The sequence below is a fragment of the Aulonocara stuartgranti genome (assembly GCF_965226115.1).
Source record: "Aulonocara stuartgranti genome assembly, chromosome: 20".
NCBI classification, from domain to species: Eukaryota; Metazoa; Chordata; class Actinopteri; order Cichliformes; family Cichlidae; genus Aulonocara; species Aulonocara stuartgranti.
In genome coordinates this window covers 3,077,309-3,089,387 of record NC_138956.1, presented here as the reverse complement: position 1 = coordinate 3,089,387, position 12,079 = coordinate 3,077,309, and the positions used below count along the sequence as shown (strand labels likewise).

At 44.0% G+C, this 12,079-nt stretch overlaps 1 protein-coding gene across 13 annotated transcripts in view; it reads left to right on the top strand.

The window, feature by feature from the left end:
• huwe1 (HECT, UBA and WWE domain containing E3 ubiquitin protein ligase 1) overlaps positions 1-12,079 on the top strand; it is a 51,726-nt gene that overhangs the window by 37,683 nt on the left and 1,964 nt on the right. For 11 of the 13 annotated variants that reach the window (XM_082519117.1, XM_082519127.1, XM_082519116.1 and 8 more), the window contains 20 exons: positions 425-790; positions 974-1,184; positions 1,464-1,588; positions 2,638-2,858; positions 2,988-3,379; positions 3,502-4,162; positions 4,278-4,992; positions 5,120-5,208; positions 6,418-6,574; positions 6,698-6,830; positions 6,982-7,184; positions 7,289-7,524; positions 8,502-8,604; positions 8,807-8,956; positions 9,055-9,300; positions 10,772-10,889; positions 10,983-11,123; positions 11,209-11,496; positions 11,666-11,771; positions 11,940-12,057. In XM_082519117.1, the coding sequence (XP_082375243.1) occupies positions 425-790; positions 974-1,184; positions 1,464-1,588; positions 2,638-2,858; positions 2,988-3,379; positions 3,502-4,162; positions 4,278-4,992; positions 5,120-5,208; positions 6,418-6,574; positions 6,698-6,830; positions 6,982-7,184; positions 7,289-7,524; positions 8,502-8,604; positions 8,807-8,956; positions 9,055-9,300; positions 10,772-10,889; positions 10,983-11,123; positions 11,209-11,496; positions 11,666-11,771; positions 11,940-12,057 (4,779 nt within the window). The remainder of the gene's footprint in view (positions 1-424; positions 791-973; positions 1,185-1,463; positions 1,589-2,637; positions 2,859-2,987; positions 3,380-3,501; positions 4,163-4,277; positions 4,993-5,119; positions 5,209-6,417; positions 6,575-6,697; positions 6,831-6,981; positions 7,185-7,288; positions 7,525-8,501; positions 8,605-8,806; positions 8,957-9,054; positions 9,301-10,771; positions 10,890-10,982; positions 11,124-11,208; positions 11,497-11,665; positions 11,772-11,939; positions 12,058-12,079) is intronic. The other 2 variants (XM_082519118.1, XM_082519119.1) reach the window with 2 other exon arrangements.

Here is a 12,079-nt window from a genome sequence, read left to right as displayed (position 1 = left end):
TTGTTGGGGATCAGGATTGTGCACCCCGTTAAGGAGATAACTATACAACTTACTGCCTTCCTCAGCAGAGGCCTTTGTCATCTGTTAAATAGCTATTCACCAGCTAATCACCACAGTGTTATTTCTGACATATCTGTGCCCTGATTTTCCTTTTTTGAATATTATTAACACCTTTTTGAAAGGGTTTTGAAACATTTTTGGAAGCAGTTGTGTGAATGGAAAATGTTTACTGTAATTACATATTTTTAACAGGAACACGTGCACAAGTAGCTGGCAGATATAGCAGAAAAGTGATATTAAGATGCAACAGTCATGTTGAGGCATTGTCAGATATGTAAATTGTTTGTAAGACTTGAATCTATTCAAATAAAAATAATTTAAACTGTCCCTTTTCTTCACACAAGTGTTTCTTTGAATATTGCAGAGGGTGAGCAGGCTCAGGGTGGTACTGTGTCATGTCTGGATCCACCCAGGGTTTCAGAGGGCTTCCTCACTGCCCCACCATCTGGAGAAGTCACTCCAACCACACCTGCTCCTCATGAACAGGCCTTAGTCTCGCTGGAGACTGCTATTAGTCAGCAGGTCCACCAACCAATAGCTGACCTTTTACTGGCTGAGTCGCATGCTAGCTCACTGGCTGCTTTGGCAGGGGCTGGCCTTCCACCCTTGTCGACAGCCGAGAGGCCAAACAGTGAAGCGGAGGCATCTCAGATGGAAATGTCCCCAGCACCTGCAATCGGTGAGAGAGTCGGAGGTGGTGGTGGAGGAACGTTGGATGAAGGCAGGGAAGGTAGACTAACTTTGAAAACTCTATTTATACAGACTGGCTAACCGTAAGGAAGCATATTTGTAATTTAAATAATGGTATAGAAGCTATCATAACACATAATGAAACCAAGGAATTTAGATGTAGTGCATTAAATGATCAGATAACTTCCTAGCCCGAATGATAAGCTCCCTTTTCTTTTCACAGCCTCTCTAAGTCCAGACATTGTAGAGAACTCTGAGCCTGCAGCAGCTGGTGTGTCACAACTGGAAGGGTCACCAATGGATACCAGCAGCCCTGCCTCTGCCACCCAGGAAGAAGCTGCCCCCAACCCTGCCCAGCCCACCCAGCTTTCTCAGGAGCTGTCTGGAAGTGGGGAAAGTGGCCTGACTGACAGGCAAACTGATGCAGAAACTGGGTGGGTAGAAACTAGAAGTTCATTACTGACCAAGTCTCTGTTTAAAAGCAGTATATTCTGCCATTTGAACCTCTTGGACTGATGTTGAGGAAGTTTGACAGAAAAAAAATCACGGTCTATACGTATCTTTAAAATTGTTCCAACCTTTTGTTAAATTTCCACATAGGATTCAAAAGGCATCTCATGCAGTTAGAACTTTGAGATCAATAGATGGTGCACATAATTTTGATAGCAATGATAGTCTTTGCTTTTTGGTTTTTTTTTTTTGAATATGTGCAGCTCTACTTCTGTTTCATCTCCTGGGGAAACTATGCCCAGGAGTGACAGTGCTGACAGCCAGTCTCAGGCCATCCAGGAAGAGCCCCTTCCCTCTACAAGCAATGAGGAGGAGGATCCACTTGCAGGTAAAGTACTCTGCTACTTCTGCAATTGTTAATTGTCATGCCTCAGGAATACCTGAAGGAGATTTGATTACATTTGGTTTAAATGTTCACTTGGATGAATTGATGAGAATATGGTAGTCAGAGGTCCATGTTAACATTAACCTCACAATAATGTTTTTGCCATATTACAGTCATTATGATTACCTCAGACATATCAATAATTTGATGACAGTTTTGACATTTTATTTCTATCTTTGCTGGAGTAATTATAATGCTTTGCAAAAAACTGTGTTCTGGTTGTTTTTGTGACCATATTTCACATTTGGTCAGATACTGATTTTTGCTGCTGCTGCTCCTTGTTGATGGTAATCTTTTGTACCCTCTATTTAATTCCTGCCAAGTCTTCATTGAAACTTGAGATACTTGAATGTAAACTGCAATTTGGATCGTTAGTGGATATATGACTGAAGGGTAGAATCTCTGCGTATGCCACCGTCAGACTACGTGACATTTTTATCTGTTGTGATGGTTACTATGTCTGATTGGACAGCCATAAAATGTTGGATTTATTGATTGAGAGACAACATATTACACATTGCTCCCCAATCAATCATGACTTCTATCATTTATTGATGTGTGTGACGTCATTGGAAAGGAGTAACTAACTAGCATGTTTAAGATAAAAAGTAGTAACCAAAATAGTTTGTGAAATGCTGGCTCTTATTTTAATCTGTTTTAGTATTCCATCTAGCTGCTTTGTTGTCATCATTCTGGTTTATCGTGTTTATAGTATTACACAGCTTAGTGGTATGAAAAACATCAGTGTGTTTGTTTTGGTCAGGTGCCAAAAGCGATACAACCTTCATGGAAGAACCATAAAAATTCTAATGTGAAATTTTGGACATATCTTGCAAGAGGAGCCCTTTTGTTGCCAACACAAACAGATGCTTTACGTTGCCTGGATTGGTCGCAGTCTGGCTGATATTCTGTAGTGAACCCTGCAATAATAAACTGTATAATATTAATTGTTTCATTTTGGGGGTTTGTTTTGTTCTACTTTGTGATGGCAGGCATCAGCCTGCCAGAGGGTGTAGATCCCTCCTTCTTGGCAGCTCTTCCTGAGGACATCCGCCGAGAGGTGCTGCAGAATCAGCTTGGCATCAGACCACCCTCCCGTCCTCCAGCTGCTACAAGCTTGCCATCCTCTACTGCACCTGTATTGGGAGGGCCAGGGGTTACAGAGGTCAGCCCTGAATTCCTGGCAGCATTACCACCTGCCATCCAGGAGGAGGTGAGAAGTTATGTTTTTTTTTTTTTTTTAATTGCGTGAGTAAGCAAAATGCTTACTCATAGATATTTCGAACAAAAGAAGTCACTGACAATTGGTTCTATTTACTAAGCATGCCATTGGTTGTCTTAGGTTCTTGCCCAGCAGCGAGCAGAGCAGCAGCGTAGGGAACTAGCCCAGCAGCCTCCCCAAGGAGACACACCTTTAGATCCCGTAACTTTCATCCAGACACTGCCATCAGAGCTCCGTCGCAGTGTTCTTGAAGACATGGAGGACAGCGTGTTGGCTGTCATGCCTCCAGACATTGCTGCTGAAGCTGCTGCATTACGTAGAGAGCAAGAGGCACGTCAGAGACAACTGATGCATGAAAGGCTTTTTGGTCATAGTTCATCTTCAGCCCTCTCAGCCATCTTGCGCTCACCGGCCTTCACTAGCCGGTTAGGAAGCAATCGTGGCGTCCAGTACACCCGACTGGCTGTGCAGAGAGGAGGGACATTTCAGATGGGTGGAGGAACAAACCACAGGTATAATAACAGTGATCTAATTTTTTGAAATGTTTTCCTTTTTAAATAAAATGTCGGTTTGGCATTTAGGAAATCTTACAGAAGTTTTGACAGGTGACATACTGTTACTACTTTTTCTTCAGACCATCCAGTTCAAGTGTCGACTCCCTGTTGCGCCTGCGTGGACGATTGCTTCTGGACCACGAGGCTTTGTCCTGCCTGCTGGTTTTGCTGTTTGTGGATGAACCGAAACTCAACACCAGCCGTTTGCACCGTGTGCTCAGGAACCTCTGCTACCATTCTCAGACACGTGGGTGGGTCATTCGCAGCCTGTTGTCAATACTCCAACGAAGCAGTGAGAGTGAGGTATGCGTGGAGACCTCACGTCTAGAGGACTCTCGCGGCAAGAGGACCAGCCAGGGAAGCTGTGGAGGAAAAGGCACAGCCACCTCGTCCCTCTCCTCATCTTCATCTTCTTCTTCTTCATCCCCAGCTTCCTCCTTAGAGTTATTGAACAGGGTGGAGTCTCGCAGTTCCAGTCAGCTTTCCTGGCTCTCTGTTTCTATGGATGCAGCATTGGGTTGCCGAACAAACATTTTCCAGATTCAGCGAGCATCAGGTAGGAAGCACGCTGACAGGCATTCAGCTGGAGGCTCTTCAAGTTCTGGGACATTGGGAGGTGTGTCAGCGGGTGCAACGAGTGTCACATGTGCTGGAGGTGGAGGCTCCACTGTTCACATCCACCCACAAGCTGCTCCAGTGGTCTGTCGACATGTGCTGGACACACTTATTCAGCTAGCCAAGGTGAGGGTTTAGCTATATTGATCTAAATCTTTGTCCATTCTGTGTTCTAAGACTTGAAATGAAGTTGGTTACGCAAGTTATTCAGTGTCCTTTTGTTTTTTCTTTTCTTCTGTAGGTGTTCCCCAGCCACTTCACGCAGCAGCGTTGTAAGGACTTGTCAGCTTCGTCTTCTGACCTAGACTCTCGTCTTTGTTCAGGCTCCTCAGGAGGAGGGGGTGGAGGTGGAGGCTCTAGGTCAGGGTCACAGTCTCAGACCAACCCTAATGTCTCCAACACCCAGAACTCCCTGGGGTCTACTGCCTCTACCCTCCAGTCTCTAGGAATCTCCACCGATTTTTGGGACCTACTGGTCAAGCTTGACAACATGAATGTCAGCCGTAAGGGCAAAGCCTCAATGAAGACGGTGCCTCTAGGTGGAAGTGCAGAGGCAGAGGGAGCCCAGTTCAGCTTGGAGACCTCTCCTCTAGGCCAGCTGATGAACATGTTGTCCCACCCTGTGATCAGACGGAGCTCCTTGCTCACTGAAAAGCTGCTGCGCCTGCTCTCCCTCATATCCATTGCCCTCCCTGACAACAAGGCCACAGAGGTGCCTGCTGGACACCCAACTCCACAGGCTCCTAACCCCAACACGGCAACCAGCTCAGGAGCCACAGCTTCAGTCACAACACAAGGCACCGCCGCAGTGGGCGCTATGCAGTCCACTGTGGCAGGCCCAGGGGCTTCTGTAGGAGCTGTAGCCCAGGGTACATCCTCAGGGACAAGTATAGCAACCTCTCAGACATCCTCTACAACAATCTCTATACCCACGTCCACTGGAACAATCTCTACAGGTAGTGGTACTTTATTCCTGAATAAAATGTGATCAAATCTTACATTTAAATCTTACAATGCAAGAGATTTTATTAGAAAATGATCATTTTTATTAATGAAAATGTTTTTGTTTTTTTTTCAAAACAGGAAAACAGAGGGGTGCTGTTAGCAATACAGAGAGTGAAAAGTTGGCTTCCACTGGACTGACAGAAAAACAGCTTCAACTGTCTGTGGAGGTATGATGAAATGATTTAAAGAAATGTTGAGGGGTTTTCCAAGATATTTCTCTGAATAACTTCTAAGGGTCAATTAAGGCAAGCTTGTTGGTAAACGGAGTTAAGTTGAAGTCAGGATACATTTAGTTTTTGGGCTCAAAACTAAAATTCAGTAATATTTTGCATTAAGTAGCTCTAGATCATCAGGCATTTCAGTTTTTGAGGCAAGGACTTCAGATATTGAAAACACATTTTTCTTTTAATATCCTGTTAGTGGAAGAGTTGCATGATGTTTGCGATTCTCTCGTGGCAGAGACACAAATGTTAAAACACATTTTAGGATGTTGTTTAAAAAAAAAAAAGCCTGTCTTCTTTTTTCACAGTCTACAGTAAATTCTTCAGTAAAAATGTGTTTTAAGAAGTAACAAAAGTGCAGTGGTTTGTCTGTTAAACACTATTAGGGAAAAATAAAATGCTGGACTCCCAGATAAATTAACCAGACTACTTTGAGAATGTTGACTGTGTTTTCTTCATCCAGAATTAAGAGTAGATTATTATGGCTGGATAATATTACTTTATGTGAGGAGGGGGGAAAAATCAGAGCAGAAAAGGGTTTTTTTGTTTGTTTTTTTTAAGTCAGATTACATAAAAAATTAAAAAAACAACAACTCTCAACTCCTTTCTTGTGACCTTTGTGCCAAAGGTTTCTTGGCATAATCGGTGTTTGGGTAAATGGGTGAATGAGGCAAGTTGTGTAAAGCGCTTTGAGTGCTCAGAGTAGAAAGTGCTATATAAGAACCAGTCCATTTACCAAATATATTTGTAAGCAGCCATCAAGGAAGTTTTAGTGCTGTCCTTGGGTGTTAGTGCTGGCCAAGATGTTCAAGTAGGCCAGGGAACTATACACAGCAATCGCACTTGTCAAATACATGCTTGGCTGCAGTACGGACAGATCACCTCATCTGGTTACGCCCTTATTGGTAGCTTTTTGTGTTTAGGAGCATAAACAGCAGCTTGTTCATGACAGTGTGTTCTTGGAACCTGGATTCATGCAGAAGTAATGCAGCATAACATGTGTCGATAGTTTTAGGAAATTGTCTTACTGCTTGTTCATAATGATCTCATTTGTTAAGATGTCTTTAAGTCTTTATATATTTTTCTGTTCTTTGTTTTCAACATTTATTTTTGCAATGATGTGTTTTCACAAATGATTCTTTTCCTCTGCGAAAGGTGTTGACATCTCACTCGTGTTCAGAGGAAGGTCTGGAAGATGCAGCTAACATTCTGCTGCAGCTTTCTAGAGGAGATGCTTCCACCAGAGACACTGTACTCAGACTGCTGCTTAGCGGCGCAAGACATCTCGGATACACTCTTTGCAAACAGATCGGTAGGTTTTGGGGAAGAGCGTAGGTGCCAGTTCATATTCCTGTTTTCAGTTCAGTGCAGTTTTTTTTTCTTTACAAACTTTTGGAACATTATTTTTTTTTCTTTTTTCTTTTTTTTTTTAAAGGGACATTACTGGCCGAGCTTAGAGAGTACAATTTGGAGCAGCAGAGACGGGCACAAGCTGATTCACATTCCCCTGACGCACCTCCCGAGGATTCCTCCATATCAGCTAGACTGAAGGGCAAGATGACAAGCAGGTTAGCTCATGACAATTCTCATCGGTCAGTGGCATTATTTTGTCAGCATAGATGACTGGCAGATTAGAAAAAAAATATACTCATTAAATTTGCATCGTAATGATGACTATAAACTCCTATGCCTTGTATGTGTCTGTTGATTGGGACACAGGTTTGACGGGTCAGAGAGTGTGGTGATTGTTGCGGCACAGAAGCGCACTCTTGGGGGACGTGAACTGCAGCTTCCTTGTATGAGCTCACTAACATCCAAGACATCAACACAGAAGTTTTTCTTGCGAGTGCTGCAGGTTATCATCCAGCTCCGTGAGGACACAAGGCGCGCCAACAAGAAGGCCAAACAGACAGGGCGCTTGGGTAAAAAACATGCTACATATACAGTGCTTTCTTGGTTTTTGTGTACAATATAGTCATCATGTCTCAATGATTAAAACCCCTTTCTTCCATTTGTGACTGGCAAGGCTCCACCAGTTTGGGCTCAGCAAGCAGCATCCAGGCTGCGGTGCGTCAGCTGGAGGCCGAGGCTGATGCCATCATCCAGATGGTGAGAGAGGGGCAACGGGCACGTCGGCTGCAACAGGCCCCCCCACCCACCGCCCCTTCTGCCTCTGCCGCCGTCGCTGCCGGATCCTCAATGGCTGCCCCACATCCTCCTGCTGGGGCTGCTGCCCCTGTTGGCACGGCTGCTGCTGCCACGGTTAGCATGGGCTCCACTGACAGCAGGCATTCTTACTCACACAGTCAATCATCATTTTAATGAAAAGTCATCATTGACTATGCGGTGTGACCTTCACAGTGAATTTATTCATACTTGGTGTGGTGGTCATCAAGATACATACTATTAGTCATTTGCCTTGAATTTGCCTGTTTTGGATTTGGACATTTTAATCTATTAGCCAACCCATTAATTATATTGCACATGCCTTTAAAAAGTAGGAAACTCCAATTCTAACCTTTGTATTGGATTTAATTATTTGTAAACACATTTTACATTCACCCTATAGTTTGCTACTTCAAGTAATTTATGCATTGTGACATCTGCTTTGCTGCTATGATGAACATTGACAGCTCCAACAGAGAGACAGATGGGCCAGTGATTCATTGCACTCTTTATCATTCTTTGCATTGATGTAGTCTAGTTTTGATGGTGCCTAGATGTGAATGTGCTGCCTGCTCCAAATGGTTTGATTTGTTTCACTGAAGTCGTCTGTTTGCTGGCTGATGTTGCTTCATGCTTTTGGCCCACCCTCCCCTTCCTCCCGCCCTCCTTTCCTTCCTTACTTGCTGTGTCAGTGGATCATGGGAATGTCATTTTGCATGACAGTCTCAGTCAAGATTGAACACTATTAGGGATGCTCTGATGTTCTTGGCCAATACTGTATCAAAAACAGACTGGATGAGTGTATTCTGTATATACTATTTAATTTTCAGCCTATTAAAAATGTAACCATAAATGTACCTAAATTTGTTACACAAAACAGATAAATATTAGTCACTGCTCTATTGGCCAATAGCTCAGTTTCAGTAAACAAGATGATTATTGGCAAATAAATCTGTGCATCCCTAATTATTTCCAAACAAGCCATCATGTCAATCATTATTTTGTTTTGTTTTTTCCCCCTGTTGTTCACATTCTGTTTCTGCCTCTGGTTCTGCCTGGTTTATTTTCTGTAGTCTGAAGGCCAGTCGGTTTCAGAATCCCAGTCAGCACAGAGAGATGATTCTCCAATGGATGTGGACCAGCCGTCTCCTCTAGAGCAAGACCCTGCACCTCTGGGTATGACTCACAAGCATCCTGTTAATTATACCTTAAAACACTCTCTGCTTTACTGTGATTTTTAACAAGCAGCTGCAATACAGATAAATACGTTTTTAATCACAGACTAGAGAGCAGTCTTGTTAACAGTCAAAATGAAATGTACATGACAGCTGACAGCAACGTTGATGCAATGATTCGGTCTATACTGTAACTTTATTAGATGAAGAAGGAAATGGTCAATCAGAGAGTGAAGAGAGACTTCCAGATCTCCCTCTGCTCAGTGAGCAGCTGTTGTTGGATGAATTATGGGATATGCTCGGGGAGTGTCTGAAAGAACTAGAGGAATCACATGACCAGCATGCCGTCCTGGGTAGGTGGAAATTCAGAAATGTACTTACTGTGATTTTTATATTCTACTAATTGCTATCAGGGATTAAGTAATATGTTCTCCTAATGCTGTTTTCCCAGTTCTCCAGCCTGCTGTGGAGGCATTCTTTCTAGTCCATGCCACAGAGCGAGAGAGCAAACCTCCTGTGAGGGATACGCGGGAGAGCCAGCTTTCTCACATCAAAGATGAACCTCCACCACTGTCTCCAGCACCTCTTACACCTGCCACACCTTCATCTCTAGACCCATTCTTTTCCAGGGAACCATCCTCCATGCACATCTCTTCAAATCTGCCACCAGACACTCAGAAGTTTCTCCGCTTTGCTGGTAAGCCTAAAATATTCAAATAAGGAGAATGATAAAGCTTTGTTTTAGTTTTCTTTTTTTTCTTTCTGGCTCTTGACGAAGGCGGTCACACTTTTCTCCTCTCCTCCTCTCCCTTAGCTTCCCTGCTTAGCCTCTTGTGTCCTTGTCTAGTCTCGTGGTTTTTTTGTATTACTTTCACTGGAATGCTCTCACAGTCTGTTCTTTAAAACCTACAAGAGGAATTATGGATTTGATCAACTGGTCCCTGAATGCAATTGACACCCTTTTCTCAACGAGAAGCCTGGGCTCGGGTGAGCCTGAGTGTCCTGGAGGGACTTTCCGTGCCGGATACACGATGGACAGGTGGCATAACTGGAGGGTCGTGTGCCTGGCGGGACTGTCGATCGAAGACGCTGAAGATATCTACCTATTCGGAACCATGATAACAGGGTTCTTGCTGATTGGAGCTGGCTTGGCCCTGACTTATCGAAGAATTAAGAAAGCGGAACCAGCTGTTCAAACCCCCACAAGGCTGCCCGCTGGGATTGAAACGATGGGACGAGGCGTGAGTTCTCAAAATGGGCTCATTGAGTGCAGCACAGATAAGATCTTGGAGAAGCTTGTGGCTGCCGTGAACACTCAGAGCTCTTATTCTGAGCGCAAATTGGATCACATCTTGGAGAAGCTCACTGCGGTCGAGTTCTCAGAATCGGCTCTTTGAGCACGAGAACGACAACATCACAGAGCGTAATTTTGATAAAATCACGGAGAAGCTCGCAGCTCTCCAACGGAAGATTGAGAGACCAGTGTCGGACTGTTAGAACTGCTTTGAAATTCATACGAGTCGTTCGCACTAAAGTAAAAACCACCATCACTTCATGCAGATACCACTTAGGCGCCAGCTGTGATCTCAAGGCTAGAGCTGAACAAAAACACCCTGATAACAGTCTGTGCTTAGACTGTTCTTCCTATCCTACGCAAGGCCACCTGGGTTGGCTGGAAGACACTCATCCCCCCTCCCCCTCCAAACGCCTTCGACGCTTATTCCCTTCCGATGCAGATGGTGGATCAAGGAGACCAGCGCATAGGCTGCAGGCCCGGATGCACTGTCTACACTGGCTGTCTCTCACCCTTTACCCATCCTTGTTGCTTGTCATGTGTTTCTTTGGTGTATTAAGAGTTTTTCATGTGCAGAGGTGGGGGGGTTTTTTCTGTTCTCAAACTGATCTCTTGGAATTCAGTCTGGGGGGGTATTTTTTTTTCTCCTTATCTTTCCTCATGTTGTGCATTTTCCATTGTTATACCTCTCTGACCTGTCTTCCCCATGTGATGTTTTTGTGTAATGTATGTATGGTCAGAGGGTAAGATGGCGCCGCCATTGCGCTGGCAATGGTCGGCAGCCTTAACATGAAATTTGTCACTCGTGGGACTAATAAAGGTATCTTATCTTATGGTATATGTTCTAATGGGAGTCCTTACTCTTTATTTCTAGAAACTCACCGCACAGTACTTAATCAGATCCTGCGGCAGTCAACCACTCACTTGGCCGATGGACCTTTTGCAGTACTGGTTGACTACATACGCATCCTAGACTTTGATGTTAAGAGGAAGTAAGGAGAATTATCTTCAGCTTAAATTTTGTACTTTGAAGTGTTCCTTTTTTTCCATCGTTGACATGCTGGAATTTTTATTTATCTCTGTAGGTACTTCCGCCAGGAATTGGAGCGGCTGGATGAAGGCCTGAGGAAGGAGGACATGGCAGTACATGTGAGAAGAGATCATGTGTTTGAGGACTCGTACAGGGAGCTGCATCGTAAGAGCCCAGAGGACATGAAGAACAGGCTGTAAGGCTTCATTGCTCTTTCTGTCTATCTGCATGTCTCCTCAATTCAAACCCACTCAACTTGATCCACTCACCTTCCCTTACAGGTACATTGTTTTTGAAGGGGAGGAGGGTCAGGATGCTGGTGGCCTGCTGAGGGAATGGTACATGATCATCTCCCGGGAGATGTTCAACCCAATGTATGCCCTGTTCCGCACTTCACCAGGGGATCGTGTCACCTATACCATCAACCCATCATCGCACTGCAACCCCAACCATCTCAGCTACTTTAAGTTTGTGGGTCGTGTTGTGGCTAAGGCAGTCTATGATAATCGGTTACTGGAGTGCTACTTCACCCGCAGCTTCTACAAGCACATCTTGGGCAAGAGCGTCAGGTATTTGAGCTACTAGCATTTAAACCTAAGTGACCTAATTGTCGACACGTTGCACCAGTTAGTGTAATGATCTCAACAAACCCATGCCTAGTTAAATACAACACTAAATGTTGTGGCAACCGGAGAACCAGTCAGCAATAATATGATTACATTTCTGTGATATTCCTAGGTATACAGACATGGAAAGCGAGGATTACCCATTCTTTCAGGGCTTGGTTTACCTGTTGGAAAATGATGTTTCCACCCTGGGCTATGAGCTGACATTCAGCACAGAGGTTGGTGTCTATTCTTTATGTATTTTTTTCTGTTTGATGGAATTTAATATGTTCCTTAAAGGTTCGAAGTTCTCATAGAAGTGCTGTTAAGGTTTAATTACCTGAACCCTTAAAAATGCTGCTGCTATCTAGGGCAATTTTTTTGACTGTCTTTGACTGTATGTGTAGGTCCAGGAGTTTGGGGTATGTGAAGTCAGAGACCTTAAACCAAATGGAGCCAATATTTTGGTCACAGAGGAAAACAAAAAGGAGTATGTGCACCTGGTGTGCCAGATGAAGATGACAGGTGAGTTTTTTCTTAATACTAA